The 16,862-nt window shown below is 46.2% G+C and overlaps 1 protein-coding gene across 4 annotated transcripts in view; it reads right to left on the minus strand.

Moving 5' to 3' along the window:
* The window catches only part of MAP4K4 (mitogen-activated protein kinase kinase kinase kinase 4), a 602,555-nt gene that overhangs the window by 12,483 nt on the left and 573,210 nt on the right, over nt 1-16,862 (minus strand). For 2 of the 4 annotated variants that reach the window (XM_088539912.1, XM_088540040.1), the window contains 9 exons: nt 15,692-15,922; nt 14,668-14,774; nt 13,614-13,765; nt 12,760-12,857; nt 11,330-11,505; nt 10,597-10,717; nt 6,692-6,809; nt 6,251-6,421; nt 2,330-2,473 (listed from right to left, as the gene is read on the minus strand). In XM_088539912.1, coding sequence (XP_088396038.1) covers nt 2,330-2,473; nt 6,251-6,421; nt 6,692-6,809; nt 10,597-10,717; nt 11,330-11,505; nt 12,760-12,857; nt 13,614-13,765; nt 14,668-14,774; nt 15,692-15,922 — 1,318 coding nt within the window. Of the gene's footprint in view, nt 1-2,329; nt 2,474-6,250; nt 6,422-6,691; nt 6,810-9,166; nt 9,359-10,596; nt 10,718-11,329; nt 11,506-12,759; nt 12,858-13,613; nt 13,766-14,667; nt 14,775-15,691; nt 15,923-16,862 lie in introns of all 4 variants that reach the window. The other 2 variants (XM_088539830.1, XM_088539979.1) reach the window with 2 other exon arrangements.

Below are 16,862 nucleotides of genomic sequence, written 5' to 3' on the forward strand. Positions count from 1 at the left end.
GCATCAGAAGCTTTGCTGTCCAGGTAAGTTTTGCACTCAAGAAAAAGACTTGGGGGGAAAAAAAAAGGGTGCCAGGTTTTCTAAATTAAAATGCCATTTTTTGGTGACAATCCCCTCACAGTGACAGCGCAGAGCAATTGCTTCCCGCAGCACGCGGCACCTCTCAAACCCCACCACCACAAGCACGTCACATCCTGAAGAAGCCGCAGGCACACGTGGCCCGCGGAGCCGTCGGGAAGGGAGCCGCGCTCCAAGCGGAGCGGGAGCTGCCGCCAGTCGACACCCAGAGGGGAGGGAAGCGCCGGGCCGCAGCAATGTAGCTGCAGCAACTTCCATAGGCACCAAAAACAGCAAGCTTGGTGTGAGGATGGGTCAGGCCGAACGCTAAAGCGCAGGAGCCAAAACTGTGACGTGAGGGAGGCCTGGGTATATAGAGATAATGGCTGCCCTAAGCACATCCTGCCTCTCGGTGGGCAGGAATACCTCTGTCCTTCCATGTAGTCTAGAAACCTCCCCCCAGAACGGAGGGTAAGGGACAAAGGTGAAGCCATAAAACAGCCCAAGACGGGCTGATTTCTTAAGGGTTAATGTAGCGTGTCTCGGCAGAGGAAGCAATAGTTTTGAAGGAAACAAAGAAAACGGATGTGCCAGGGCACTCGGATCGTGACTGACGCAAACATAAATAAACCTAAAACAATCGCGCACGAGATTTCACAGACACTTGTCGTCTGTATAGGTTATGCTTCCAACCAGCAGGTTTTACACAAGCTGGGTTATACAATACTTTTGTTTGTGAGGTCCACTGTGCAGCAAACTCTGCGGAATGGTCCTCCCCAGGTAGCATTCGTTTTTAACGCACAACTCGGTGCTAGACGTCAAAGGAACACCAAAGGGGACACACAAGAGGCTGGTTGATTGTTTTTAATCATCCTGGATTCATTTACCCTGCTTATATGTTTTGCAGCTTAGCTGTATCTGAAAATTGAACAAGCTTACAAGCCAATTAAAAATACAGCTGCTTTAAACAGAAACCAAGCCCAGCGTTGATCCTACAGCAAGAGCATATTACCACTAACAAATTAAATTGCCTGGGTGTATATTTACTTGCAGCTCTGGCAGACACAGTCATTACTGCTCCCCCGAGCCCCGCAGGGCCTGCCCCATGGGCATGCAATGATGGAGCTTCTCCTTTTAGGACAAGGGGTAATGGGTTCAAAGTTGAGTTGAAACCCAGGCAGTTCCATCTCCATGTGAGGAAGAACTTCCTTACTGTGAGGGTGCCAGAGCGCTGGAACAGGCTGCCCAGAGAGGTTGTGGAGTCTCCTTCTCCGGAGATCTTCCCAACCCGCCTGGATGCCACCCTGTGCCACGTGCTGTGGGTGTCCCTGCTGGAGCAGGGGGGTTGGATTAGGTGGTCTCTAGAGGTCCCCTCCAACCTCAACCCTTCCGTGGTTCTGTGAGGAGCCGGGAGCGCCGAGGAGCTCCCCTCAGGGACCGCGGGGCTGTGCACGGCGCCCCAGGGCTCGCAGGACGGCGCGGTGCAGTGGCGGGAGCCCCCACGGCTGAGCTATGGCCGTGGAGAAAGGTTAACAGCACACCACACCAAGATGCCTAACCGCAGAACAACCTTACGCAATAACCCTCTGGAGCCTAGCAGTCTGGAAGCTCACGCTTCGTAAGGCACGTTTTTCATCACCACACACACAGCAAATGCAGCCGTCACCACCACCCTCCATGCCCTGTTGCTCAGCCGTGTGCTGCTGCACCCGAGGAGAGCAAGGCAAGCACTGCACCCGCCTGGCTTCTCACATTCATCATCTCCCGCCACACAGGCCGCGCTCCACTCCCTGTCACCTCCTCCGTGCCGTTCTTATTTCCCTGCTTTGCAAGAACATTTCCCCTTCTATCGATACAAACGCACGAGATGGCTTTAGAAGCCCACGCAGCAAATCATGTTTTGATTAGAAAGAGGCCGGACCGAAGCTAAGTGCGCAAGAGCGGAAGGATGCCCTTTTGACAACTTCACAAAACATTCGTTCACAGCTCCCAAACACAGCACAGAGATGGACGTTGCCTCCAAGACCGCGCAGCTCTCTGAACAGCCACCCATGGGAGGAAGGACAGGGGACAGGCAGGCACGGGCGGTGTATGGAAAATGACTCATTTGCAGAAACAAACTGAAAACTCGGAGAGGTGAAGTGATGGAAAACCCGCCAACCTCAGTCAAGTCAGGACTTTCCCCTCAACACATAGACTGACGAGAGAAGATTTTTGCTGTGCCATGCCATGCCAGACAAGGGTAAAAATGACACTGAACAGTTAACTTTACCAGAAATTGTCACCAAGACATTCAGCCCTTCAAGTACATCCATTTGCTGGAATCGTCTTCGATTGATGAGCGGATAAACTTTCCCCTGACCACTTCTGTCTAGCAGCATCAGCCCACTTTCAGTGCCCACTAGCAAGTTCACTCCTAAAAGAAACAACAAAAACAGAGACCGAGGTTAGGAGGCAAATTTGACGTATGCATTGGTGAACGAACGCTTTACAGAGCAACTGTCATAGTTCAAGCATGCCCAATCACTGCTGGTCCTGCCTGGCTGCCAAGCAGAAGTCCTCATGACCCAGAGGCTCTCTTGGCTAACTGCAGCTACCGAAACCCAAAACAATATTGTGCCATACAAGACAGCAAAAGACCAGTAAGCCACGGGGAGTTTTCTAGAGCACCAGCTTCCAAGCAGAAAGGCACATTACCAAGCTTATATATTCTGAAGGGTTGGCCTGTAAGCTGTTACTGGCCTGGCAAATGCGATGCAAGACAAGAACATTGAGAAAAAGCAGTGGCAGGGGCTTAAGAGGACCAATGGGATGAGAAGACTGCACTCTTCTCCTGTAAAAGGATGGGCAAAGGGTTGGGTCTCAACTTCTCAACAACCTGAAATAGCAAAATTCTGGTTATAACATCTTTTCCACGTAAATTGTACAATCCAGCTATGATTTTCATCTGTTATTTCCAAGTATTCACAAATGTTCTTCTAAGGATCATGCAAACATAGATGAGAAAGGTCAGTAGGCCAGTTTCTTTATACAAAGGTCCACACTTCCAACAGAAAATTCTTTAAGAGCCCCAAACACCTCAGAATATAAAACCAATTACATTTCTGCAGTGAAAAAAGAATCTGTAAGAACAAGTTTTAAAAAATGATTAACATATTATCAGTGTAACATTTCATAACCATTTGCATTAATTACAGTGCTTCAGTCTAGGATCCCACAAATTGTTCAGAGACAGGTCAAATACAGTACAGTACACGGAATGGAAATCAAACCAAACACAAGGCTCATTTTATTAGACTTCTGTGTTGCAATCTGGATGCTAAACTTGTTATCCTTAAGCATAATAATATAATGAAATAATAAAAGAGAAATTTACACAAAAGATAATAATAATTATATTGCTAAATGGCCTTAATCCCTAGTCAGACAGTATTCCCAAGATATAACTATTCTGGAGCCACACAGGAATATCATGCAGACTGATCACGAAGCAAAAGCTCTTGCAAAGCTGTCCCAGCACATGGGAGCCTGCACCTCAGGACACACGGTTTGGATCCGCAGCAGTGACAAGACATCAACAGAAATCTCCCTGCTCTCGCATCATTTCCAAAAGGCACGTTGTTCACACAGAGTAATCAGAGATACGAGGAGCTGACCCAAATGCTACCCTGCCCACCACAAGTTTGAAACTTGCCCCATTCTCCTTCGCATGCCCTCTCAGCAGGGAAACTTCAGTGGGTCCCTGGAAACTACCACCTCTGCTTCCACCTCAGATTGGATTTCACACCACCCGGCTCCCCGTCTCTCCCAGGGAAGAGATCTCAAGCTGGGAGGAGGCAGAAGGAAGAAGGGTGCCGGGAGTGCACCCAGGCAGGGCCCCACGCAGGGCGCAGCGGGACCCAACCAGCCGAGGAAGCGCCAAGCACTTGGTCTCACTGCTGCACCTCCCACATGGAATACATAAAGCTGCAAGTGAGTCGGCTTTGATACATAATTTTGTGTTTTTTCAGTGTGGTTTAATATTCAAAGGGACATGCAAACTGCTTTCGCATGGTCTCTTCCCCTCTTTGTAGGCCAGGGCTCAAGAGCTTCCTCCTCCACCCTCATCTTTCTCTGTTGGCCTTATGCTGTTGCTGCTGCTTCAAATTTCTGCACTTACCTGTCCACAATGCCTTTCCCTAGCTATCTGCACCTTGAGAGAAGTACCATCTCCATATGAGGAAGAACTTTCCTGTGAGGGTGACAGAGCCCCGGAACAGGCTGCCCAGAGAGGTTGTGGAGTCTCCTTCTCTGGAGATCTTCCAAACCCGCCTGGATGTCACCTTGTGCCACATTAAAATTCAGGCATCGTCTTTACTCAATGCCAGCCAACCTCTTCTACCCCCACCCTACAATTAAGCTGTTCTGGTTTTTCAAACAAATGGAAATGTTGCCTAAAAGAAAGGAACAGGTTTTTTGTGGGGACTGGGCTTAAAAATCAATGACCATAAAATCTCTGTTATGCATCCAAGCCATTAACTGTCACCACTTAGTACTAATAGAAACAGTATCACAGAACTAATGTAATCAGCAACCTACCAGATAGCATGAACACTAGTAAAGGTAAAACAAAACAAAGGAAAGCAAACTCCCTCTACTCAGTGAGAAACACCAGCATGAAATGGCTTGATTTGCTGTAGGAAGAAAAAAAAAAAAGAAAAGAAATACGCATGTTCACTAGCTTACACCACCATCAGTTTGGCCCTAAATATTCAACAGAAACGGGCATTGTTTCAACTGTAAAACACCTCTAGGATTTTGCACTTACACTTTAAATCACCGCAACAGTCAGACACGTAGAAAATATAAAACCATTAACACAAATTGCTATTGGCAAAACAAGGCAGATCAGAAAGACTATGAGTCATCCTTACTGATCCTATACAACTTCCTGCTGCCTTCACTATCATGCAGTCAGAAAGCTTGCATTTGCACACATCTCTATTTTATCAGAGTATTATTCACATGAATGCATGCAGAAATTGCATATGGGTAAAAATTCTGATACTAAGTTGCTGGGGGGCTGCTACTTAAGTCACATGGCTTTGCAGGCAAGAAGCACAGGGCAACAGCGCTGTCCTGAGGAACAGGAAGACTGGAAATCACCTGGAAAGCCAGGGAAAGCCTTGCAAAGAGTTACGCAGATGCAAACACGGAAGTGCACTCTGCTGCTACATATTCATCATTTGTGTTTAAGGAAAGGCCAACTCTTTTTAGCTTTGAAAATGATATACATGTGATATACATGTGCATTTACAGTGTTCTCACTTTAGAACTAGGATATATATGAATATATTATGCGTGCATATACATAAATTTAATATACACAAGCATCATGTACTAACATCTAGATAATGAGGAAATTCAAGTGGCCCCATGGATTTTGGCCAACAGAGAAATTACATGGCAGAGAAAGGCTTTCAACTGGGTGTTGCAGCACTGATTCCACATTATAACAGGCAATAAAAGAATTGCCCTAAGCCTTTTACCAGTGTAGGATCCTGTCTGCATTGTCTGACACCGATATAAATTAGCCCTTGTGACCAGAAAGGCAGACATACTTAAGTCAGCTGACATCCCACATCCAACTTCTCTCTGCACTAACCAGCACTGTAGAATTTAAGCTGTAGTTTCACACTGGAAAAGACACTGGAGGTATCCTTCCCTTTTCCTTGGCCTTCCTACAGAGACTGATAACTGAGGTGGAAAAATATCTAACAAAACCCAGCTTCCTCCAGCTCTGCAACAATACATTAACAAGAGCAGCACAAAATGATATCTGTTAAAAGTAAATCCCTACGTGAATGGGCACTGGCTTGACGTGTATGATGCAAAGATGACCACAAGTTCCCAAAAGCTGCAAGAAATGTTCTAACAGGGGACTAGAAAAGCTAAAAGAGCATCCAGATGCAAATAGGCTGAAGCAAGTCTGACCCATGCCATTGGGAGTATGTGTACAGCAGCAAGAAGCTGTATCAAAGCAGAAGCAACATATTTTTTAAAACATAATGATCAGCTCTTGCAATGAAGTCATGTGAATAATGCACAGAAAGAGCTAAGGCTTCAGAGGTTTGTTCTCGCAGACCTCATGCTCCTACTGGCAAGGTTACATTTCAGCACTGCAGGAGGAAAGTGAGCAAGAGGAATTCATTACCCCATAAGGCAGCGCACAGAATCTCCGAGTTGAATCTCTTCTTGTATTTGCGAATCTCGGGGGTATCGCTCTGTGGTCGTGTGTTTGTAGGATTCACATTGACAACTGATCCCTTCCGCGTGGGGTCTTGCCTTATTGCCTCTGATCTCATTGCTTCGCTAGAAAATCCTACTGAAAAGAGAGAAAAGTACAGGGCATGTAATATCCCCTGAGTGCTAAGCTCTGACCGTTTATTCCTTACTCCAAACAACCCACATCAGTAACTGAGAATACTGAGCAAGTCTTTCTTTTTGTAAGAAATGTAAATGGAAAAAGAAATAAACTATGCAATCCATTGCAAATCAAATAAAAAGCATGATGATTAAATTCGTAAGTACTTTAAAGAGCCACTAAAGTCACTGAACCCTTTTTCAATTGTCTTCTTGCAGCTACTTTACTTACCCACAGAAGTCACAGTTGTCCCACTAGATGGAGAAATCTGTAGTAATCTGGGGTCTATAAAAGGTGTAAAGGAGGAGGAAGATTTGTGTTTCTGGAGTGTGTTACTAGCGGACTGAGTCTGCAATGTAAATTTCAACTTTATTAATATTAATGACAATAAAAAGCAAGGATAACAACAACCAACATTTTAAAGTCACTACAGAATTGTGGTACAGAGCCTCCCCACTCTTTTATGCTTCCTTTAGAGATATATAATTAATGCACTGCAGGCACCATACCTGAACATATGCAAACTGCATGTTACAGTGAAAATGCAGTTAGCTAAATGTTCATCCCTGTCAGCTCAGCTGCAAGATCATTTTTTAAGACTGGTCACTAGGATCAGGCATAAAGTGAGGGAATGTCGCTTTTTCCTTTTTAGCTTTCCTTTTTTTTTTTTTTTAAGTCTGCTTAAATGCTTATGTCTACTTTCTTATCTGCAAGCTGTCCACTACATTCCACTTCTGCATTTCTGAAGCATCTCCTAAAATTAGCTAGTTTAGTAAGCTAAGAAATTGGATCTTTTGGCTTGTGCAATAAAACCTGAAACATCTGGGATCAGATATTCACTTCTATGATGGAATATGTTTCAGTGTCCAGTACTGTTCTTTCTCCCTATTTTGTTTAACCTGAGCCTCTTGCCAGAAAGCTGCAGCAGGTTCTTCCACCTTTATTTGACATAGCAAAATATTAAACCTGTATCGAACAAAGGGGCTCATTAGTGTGGAAGGTGTAGCAAACGGTGACATGAAGCTATGAATATGTAGTGGATAAAAGCACTGGTGCTTGCTTATGTGGTCTAAACATGAAAAAACATAAAGAAAGGAAGAAGACAAGTGAAACAATGAACTGTTAAAAGTGGAAATGGAGCGACTTAAAAACCCTTGCCAGTTTAGCATTATAGTGACGACATTGCACACTGAAGCAGAATGGGACAAGTAAAAATACATGTAAAGGGTGTGCACGTGGGAAAGTTACACCAAGCAGAACTGGGTCTTAGCTCAGCTTTATGCAAACATAGTTAGATGCACGTCATCATCAACTAATCTCCAACCTCTGATCTTTCTAAGCTTCTACTGCAGAGAAACAGCAATGGGTCTTATGAATACATGACTCTCCTGCACAGGTGACTAGCTCCAGCAGCCAGGGCCCCAGCTGCCTGAGGCAGCTGAACCCGGCTCATTCTGCTGCCTGCAGCAGGGCAATGCGCGAGCATCTCTCTGGACCCATCCCCTCTACGACCTGCCAGAGCAAGCTTCTGGAAAGATCAAAGGCTGACAAAGCACAGCTGAACATGGAGTATTATGCTAATAGAGCTTCCAGGGAGAAACCACCCCCCAACCAGCACACACCACCTGCTGCTACACGGCTTCACAGAGTGCACCGCCACGAGCCAGCCCCGCTCGCCACCTCCTGCTCTTGCCCACAGCCCTCGCAAGCCTGCAGGGCCAGGTGCCCTTTTCACACAGTTTTGCTCTCCCTGCGCTGACCCTGTTTGCATGTAAGGAAGTGGTTGTTCCTAAAGCCTACGCTGGCCTCCTGGGTGGCAGTGGGAAAGTCACACCAGGTTCCTCACTTGCTGCTAGAGGTAGGACTGGGCAAACGATGCCCTTCATTCACAGGGCTGCATCCCCTCTGCTGCAAGGGGCTACAGACCCCTGCACCACCAGGCCCCAGCAGAGCCCCACGGGCAGAGGAAGGCCCCATGGGACCACCCAGTGGGGCAAGAGAGCTCCCAAAGTGGCCGAGCCTTCCTCCTCTGTGCAGACCCAAGCCCACAGCCATCCTTGCACGGTCGCTTCTCAGAGCACAAACATACTTGAAAAAACACAGATTTTCCCCTGATTTTCTTTATTTCAACCACCCAGATTTGAGAACCCTCCCGGGCAACACCTGGCGCATTCCCCCACCCCACGTGGCAAGTTCCAAAAATGCCCAAATCCCTCCGTGGCAGCTTCCTTTCCCCAGCGGTGAGTTGCTACAGGCAGCTCCTCATAGATGCATAGCTGCTAGCCCAGCCTTTAGTGACAAAGCCAAAATCAACCGCTAAGTTTTAGGAGGCACGCTGCCTGAAATTAGCCTGCTCCCAGAATAAAACAGAATTAGGGGGAAAAAAAAAGGAAAGAAAAAAGAGTATTGGCTTGAAATTACAGTAGTCAAGTTTAGTTTCAAACAAACGCCATGCAATTAATGACTCACTAAAAGGCAGCAAAAATAGTAAACTGGCAAGTTTGGCGTGGGGGCTGCTCTAGAGTTAGGGGCTTCTCAAACAGAACTGAAACGTGTTATTTTGGGGGTGGGAACAAGGTGACAGGAGAAATTAAAAAAACAACCAAAAGAAGCAAGGGGAGGTTGGCTGGAGTCCCTGTGCGCACTAGCTAGGAGGCGGCGCTGCTAGAGCCCTACGCAAGCAGCCAGCTGTGGGGAGCGACGTACCTCGTGAGCAGTGAGCTTGTCCTGGGGTGTCTGTGGGGACATGGTGGGTGTCGGCTGGCTGGAGGATGGGGAGGAGGAGGTGGAGGAAGTGGAGGAGGAATGGCTTTGCTGTAAGAGATCTGGCAAGAGGTGAATGCGACCGGCAAAGCCATTGCTCTCATGATGGCTGGCGCGCTTTTTGTCAACTGTACTCTGCAGAAAAAACAGGCACACTTGTCTTGCTCAAGTGCTGCTTACAGGCCTACGTCCCTAACGAGCTCTCTGCTTCTCTCCCTCGCTCTCCTTCTACCTCATCTACCTTTTCACTTGTCGCTTTGCCTTGGAACAGGCTGGTAACTCACGCCTTGGTGCTTGGATTGAAAGTGGGCAGAACGGCCGGGGTTCAGCACATCCCCACCATGTCGGGCAGGCAAAAGCGCACGGGATGCGGCTGGCTCCGCAGAGGCAGGTCCGCTGAGAGAGGAGCTACTGAGCCGGCGCGTGTCCTGCCCCAGCCCGGGCCAGCGCCCTAGGGAGCGGGGCTCGGGACGGGGGTTTCTACCCCTGCTGCTCTGGGTGGCACTAACTGAACTCCCGCGCAGCTACGCGCTGGGGCTGCCTGGCGAACGCGCTCGGCTCGCTGCTTGAAACAATAAGCATGAAATCTTCATTTTCAAACTAGCAGGCTCGATTCAGCAATTGGCACTTGGGGGTGAAATTCAGCAATGCGATTACTGGGGCAACTCCTATAAGCTAACACGCTCATTAACAGATGAGCTCATTGAAAAGCAGGGAAGCATTATCTTTCACAGGCACAAGAATGCAACATTTCAGCATCAAAAGAAACAACAAAGCACCCTAGCTCTGTCCACATTCTCTGCTTTGCCACCCGTTTTGCCTCTCCATTCCCGCTGTACTAGTTGTTTGTTGTGCAAATTTGTATCTGTCTCTGTGTGTGTCTGTGTGTGTGTGTGTGCTTTTCTGCATGTGTTACTTGGGTGGTCAGTATGCCCTCAACTACAGGTTGAAAATAATGAAATAATAAAATAAAGTAAACGACAGCCCCAATCGCTGAATGCTTCCTGACAGCCTCCTTCCCAACCCCACTCCTGAGACACATGTTTTGTCCTATGGTAAAACTGAACTAAGCTCCTTGCTCCAGGTACTTGCTTTGCACTCCTGCAGCTGTGCTACCATCCTGTCCCATAGCCTTTGAGGTACTCTGCACATTGCTGCTAGGGGGTCACTGGAAAACATGCAGAACAGTAGCAAGGGGTGAGGACTACTTGTTTCTTTGCATGCATCAAACATCTTGCTCATCTGAAATTCACTACAGCTGTGTCTCGGTAATACAAACAACAAATATAATGTAGAAACAGCATGGGTGAATGAGCGAGTGGGTTAATGAGCACAGAAAAGGTGCAACGCTGCACAGGAAGGAAAAGCAATACCTGTCGGACAATTAAGGTGCCCTCCTTAGACGGAGTCAAGGCTGGTTCACTCTCCACATCATCATGGACAATCATGGTTTTCACTGATTCAGTTTCGCCGTTGCTCAAGTTCAACGTTGACCTATCAGCCAGGCAAGAAATAACTGGGGTGAGATAACAGTATTTGTGTTCTAGCTTTCACAGCTCCACACCAAGGCACAGCCAAAATTCATTTATGTTGTGTTCAAAATGGAGTATTTATATAACCTGCCAATTAAAGTTTCTCTGTCAAAAAGAGAGTCAAGAATTTGCTGAACACCCCTTCTTGCTTATTGCAAATCAAAGGGAGAAACTTGAAAGGACACTATTTCTAGAAGTACCATTCAGCCTGCTTTAATACATACCAATAAAACTTTCCTGGGGAGCTGAGAGGCTCATTTCCCATTTGCAGAAATTGCAGAACCACAGAATGACTAAGGACAGCAGGGACTTTTGCGGATCATCTAGTCCAAACCCCCTGCACAAGCAGGGTCACCTAGAGTTACCTAGAACTTAGTTCCTCACTTGCATCCCAAATGCTCAGTTTGATTTGAAGGCACTGCTTCCATGTTTGAAAATGTCACTATATATAATGCTGTCTTGCTCTTAGATCAGTTGCAAGCTGTAAGAACTAACATACAAGCCAAATTCTTAACTTTATTATCCTTCAAACCCCCCAAGTGGGAAAACAAAAGCAAAATGCAGAAGAACTAACACTGCTCGGACATCATCAGGTCCAGAAGTAGATTCATCTGCTCCTTCCTGTTCCATATCGTCATCTTCCTCATCTGTTGTCCCTGACTCTTCACTGGAGGATGAATAATCCGTCACCTTATGGGGAGGTCTCACATCTTCTACCGCACGTAATTCCTTCGCCAAGGCGGTTAAATCCTGACGGCAGAGGGAAAAGAAAAGTGACGATGCAGGCAAGAGAGGAAGACAGCTTGCAAGACAGCCCCACTGTGTTACACTTGGTGCCTGATTTGTGCGTGGCAATCCACTGCTGTTCCCAAAGCTCCAAGCGGTATGTTTCCTTGGCTTATTCATTTCTGATGGCTACCAATACTCCTTTGCAGATAAAAACTAAAACACCTGAAGAGTCAACCTAAGGAGTCCTTGCCGTATTGAAGAAAAATGTGTATATTCTGAATCCAAACCACCTTGACTATGGCCTTATTTTATCCCATTATACCATTCGAAAGACTTATATAAGCACCTGCACCCACTCTCACACAACGGCTGCCTCTCACAGTTCATTTTTCTTAACCCTGCAGGCTAATAGCATCTACCACAAGAAACTCTGGGCACTGAGATAGCAAAAACATCCTAAGAAGTATTGAGCATCGCAAGGCACAGCATATCCAGTCAGCTTAGAAGTTCATATGAAAGGTCAAATTCATTAGCACTGGCTCTCTCATACACAACTGTCAAACAGTTTGGGACATAAGCTGACTTTCTCCCTGCCACTTGAAGTGTGGGCAAAGCAGTTTTGCAGTGACCTACTCTCAATCCTGTAGCTATGCATTATTAAGCTAAAAAGAGTTTATAGCAAATACTTCAGTACCAGTTAGAAGTGAAGGAACAACCTCTGCGTTTAAGAAAGTAGCTTTAACTGACAGGTTTCTGTGCTAGTACAGTAACAGCAAGAGAAAAAAAGTTTCAAAGAAAGTTCCCCTACAGTGAATACTACTGTGATCCCCTGGATACAACAGCACATAGAATTATAATCATCTTAACGGCAGCCAGATTAAAAGAAAAACAAACAAAAACAAAAACCGGAAAATAGCAACAATTTAAGGTCTTACCACTTCTCCCTGCACCATTCAGCACAGCATTGATACATTCAGGTCAAATGCGTTATCATGGGTCCCGCCACAGACAGGAAGCACAGGATTGAAAAAGAGAAAGGTTAGAAAGGAAGAAAATGACAGAATGGAAACCAATTCCAAAGGCAGAATAAATCCTCATATTTAAAGCTTTGTCATATGCACAAGCAAACCTACATAGCACAGAACACACTGCTGGCCCCATGGTTATGAACTCAACACTGAAGCTCACTCTCAAAGACATCACGATGTTCACGTTTACACTCATAGGGGTCTACGGGAAAACGAGCAGAGTCGGGGGGCAGCAGATGTGACTTACAGCAGGCTTGACAGGCCTGAAGACTTCCTTTTTCTCTTCAGGCTTTTTGGCCGCGTTCTCATGGCGCTGCGATGGCGAACCCTCCGATTTTGATGACGCTGTGTGCACCAAGACCCAAAAAGGAACACAGAACAAAGCAGGGATTCACTGGGAAGCTAACATACATTTTCTTATTTCACTTTAGAGGAAGAAACATAGGGGAGAAGGTTTAAGTGTCTGACTGCAAGACATCTGTTTCACTGGTTTGCTGATACATTTTCCCTGAAAGACTCTGCAGAAAGTAGCAGTGTCAGCTGTGACTGGTGTAGGTGCAGCTGACTATGACCAAAGTCCAAATAAACTGTCACATAAGTACAAAGCCAAAGTGGTTACAGGTGCTGTGCTCACTTGCCCAAGGGATTGGGCCAGCAGGTGAATCAAACTGTTTAACCCTACTAAGTTACAAGCTGGAAGACCTGGATGCAGCATCCAGAGCACTCCAGCTGAGCGGTGTCCTTAGCAGTTTGCACACTTTCAGCAACGATCACAGCACAGATCGAAAGGTGCCCTCGAACAAGTGAGGAAACAGGTTACAAAAGCATGGAGACCAGGCTGCCTGCACATGGGAAAAAGCAGCAGCAACTGAACGCATACCAGAGAACTCTGAAATGTTTTCATGGCCACTTCTACATCTCTTGTCTTTCCTGAGCAAGAGTATGCAGCCCGCAGGGGGGCATTTCCAAATGCTAAAGCTAATCTGTTTTGGGTACTGCATGGCCAAATGTCTGTCCAAGTGAGGGTTATCGCCCTTCATTTCTAAGTGTTGCAGCTCATCTAACTCCAGAAATGTTACGAGGGGTGGTGGAAGGCCTTACATCTCATCCGGAAGCGCTCTCCAGATCCGCTCTGAGAGCCGGGATGGGAGCCAGGCTGGGAGCCGGAGTTGCTTGAACCTGAAGAGCTGCCGCTGCCCGGCCTCGGAACGAGCTTCTCCACCCTCTCCCACAGCAGACGAGGCTCTATATTGCTGGTTCAGAGGAGGCAAGAAAGTCTCTGTCATTCACTTCAGTGTCAGATTCCTGCTTCTCAACCCGAACATCATTCCTCCCGAGTGTTTTGCTAATAACTGCTCTGAAAAAACGCTTACAAACACTGGACTGAGAGCGTCAGTGACTTCGCGACCTAGGCAGTGGCTCCCTTTGAAATACCTACTACCTTATTTAGGATGGCAAAGGAAATGTAACTGGGTATGAGCTGCTGTTTCCTGCTTGGGACTGTGTTGCATATCCGAGCCAAAGCAGACAGTTCCCTCAGCCTGCATGCAGCATGTTCAGAGTTAGCTCGCATAAGCCAAACCATAAAGCCAGCACTATCTTCCCCTCTCAGGATACCCCCAACCAACCTCCAGAGACCAATTCTGGGTCCACTTTGCTCTGCTGCTTTGGAGATAGCCCCTTCTTCCCCCTTCTGAGCTCAAATGTTTTCTGTCACAATTCAGGGATGTTTCTGCCTCTTCCGAAGCCTAGTTCTGGCTGAGAGGCTGGAAATTTCCTGAGATCTCTTTGCTTTAGGTCTTAATTCTGCTGAAAGCAACTCCCACAGCTACCCAAGATGACCTGATACACCAAAAGGTGTAATGTTCATGAATGACCACATTTCTTTCTTTCAGTAATGTTCAGGATATTTTGAATTTTTTCAAAAATTATAGGACAGACAATTCAAAGGGGAGGCGAGAAGAAATTCTGCCAGCATTTGCTAGCGTACATGATACGGCAAGGAAAATTAATCACAACTGAAAAGGAATCCAAATTCCTCTTCATTTCATGCCCCATAAATAGACAAAGGCAAAAGTCCTCTGAGGAAAGCCTGGCTTCCCATCAGCCTTTTCCTTCCCGCATGGGAAACGCAGGCACACGTAGGCTTACAAACCTCGTGGAGTTTCTTTGACCTGCTTGGTTATTTTGCTGCCCACTGCCCTGCAGCGGAGAATCACGACGGGACAGGACAGGAGATCGGGACGTTGTTCTCACGGGCACCTTGGGAGAAAAATGGTTGTATTAAAGACAAGAAAGGAGAAAGAGAAGAGGAAAACGAATCCTCTCCTGCTATAGAATATACTCTTAAGATTTTAACAATGCTTACTCTAAGTCCAAATTAGTATCGAAAATCAGAATGAATAAGAATATACCCACAAAGCCAGAGAGCCTTAGTTGGGATTCTGATCAGATTTTGAAGAGAACTCCAAGTTTAGTCTTAATACTAAGTAGTACTTAGTAGCTATCACACAAAACACATACACACCCCCTATTCTCCAACTACTGAGACATTTAAAAAGAATATGGCATTTTGACTGAAGCAGGCGAGGCACAAAGCAATTTGCTGAAACAGCATGAGAATTAGGAAAATAAGCAATAAGCTCAGGGGAATCAAACAAATGCCTGGGAATGGATCAGCAGAAGGCAAAGACTGGTGGGGGAGAGGGAATACTCAGAAGAAGCAAATCCCAGTGGATGGGGGAGGGAGAGGAGGAGGAAATATATTGAATGTTTCCTTTTTGTTCAATTTCATTTCAATTTTAGATTTGTGCATGATTCATAGTTTGGGTTGCTCACAGATGAAGAAGAAAATTAACTCTGAGCAATAACCTCAGGGATGTTTTAAATTCTTTCCTGGATATGGTAATGATTTGTTAACTTTGCATAATAAATTGTCTCTCTCTACAATAGCTACGTTCTATAAAAAAATTGCCTGTTTCACAGGAACTGTCAATATTGCACGTAAGGCTGATTATCATTAACCCATTGCGCAAATACCTACAGTACGACTTCCCTCCTGAAATCCCCACAGTGGCACTGTCCCAACGGCACAGTCTGCCCCGTGCCCAGGCTACAACATCCTTAAATGAACACAGTAAAAGAAAAGAAGAGCACACGTCTGTCCTTCTCCTCCTTACCCTTGGAGGCACCTCGTCACTGTCTGATCTAGCCCAAGGCTTTTGGGTGGGGTCGGGTACCTCCGACTTAGAGTCAGAACTCTGACTTAGCACTTCACTGCGTGAAGGTGGATATGGGTCCTGGGAACGAAGATGGTGATGAGCAAATTTGGGAGAAGGGTCACTGAAGGAATGGGATCGCGAGACAGGGGAAACATTGTTCTTGAGAGATGCCAGATGGGACCACTGTACCTTACAAGAAAACAAAACATAAAACATTCAATGCGCTCAGTATCACGGGCTTTCCAATCAACACAGAATAAAGGCAGCTGGGGCGGGCAGAGACAATCGGTTATGGCATTAGGGAAGCGTGGGGTGGGATCGATGCACTTAAAAGCAAGGCAAGCGCCTGAGCAACGTGAGGGACTGCAAACAGAGCACACGTGCACCCCGGGAGCGACGCTCTCCACAGACAGACGCGCCGCTGCCGGCACCAGGGGGGACCTCGGATTTGCACCGTGAGCCTGGGTCCAAAGGCCGCTGAGGACAGAGGCCTCGTGCAGCTCCCCAGGCTTCAGCAGGTTTGGACCAGCTCTCCAGGCAGCACCAGTGGCTGGGGAATTTGGAGCACGTGGCCAATCGCAGAGAGTGACGAATTAACAAAGGCCACCAAATGTGTAAACCAACCGGCACTGATGTCACCTAACGAATTAGGGAACTGGATACAGTTCCAAACCTTTGGAGGAAGGTCATAACACAAAAGCCTTTATTCCATTACAGTCATTGCAATATATATATACACATATAAACCATAATATATATTGTATACAGTATACATATGTATAATACATATTATACATATCCCATATATGTACCACATACTGCACATATAAACGTATTTATACACAAACTACACACAAACATACACACACACACATTCAATTACACACACTAAGAAGGCACAACAGTGACTCCAGAATTAAAAAAACATTGGGATTTCCACTGGAATCCATACTGAACTTTCAACCTAATCCCTCCTCATGCATAAAACCATGTTTCCAAACTAATTTCTGAAGCTGAGGAGAAGGAAAGGTCACAACTGAGGAAGATATTCTCTTCGCACCTAATAATTATTTCAATTCCATTTTCATTAGGATGGTTGTGTTTATTTTTATATGATCGTTATTTCCTC

The sequence above is a fragment of the Tinamus guttatus genome, unplaced genomic scaffold, assembly GCF_059628265.1.
Source record: "Tinamus guttatus ecotype Peru unplaced genomic scaffold, ASM5962826v1 Tinamus_guttatus_pri_ptg000002l, whole genome shotgun sequence".
In the NCBI taxonomy this organism is placed as follows: domain Eukaryota; kingdom Metazoa; phylum Chordata; class Aves; order Tinamiformes; family Tinamidae; genus Tinamus; species Tinamus guttatus.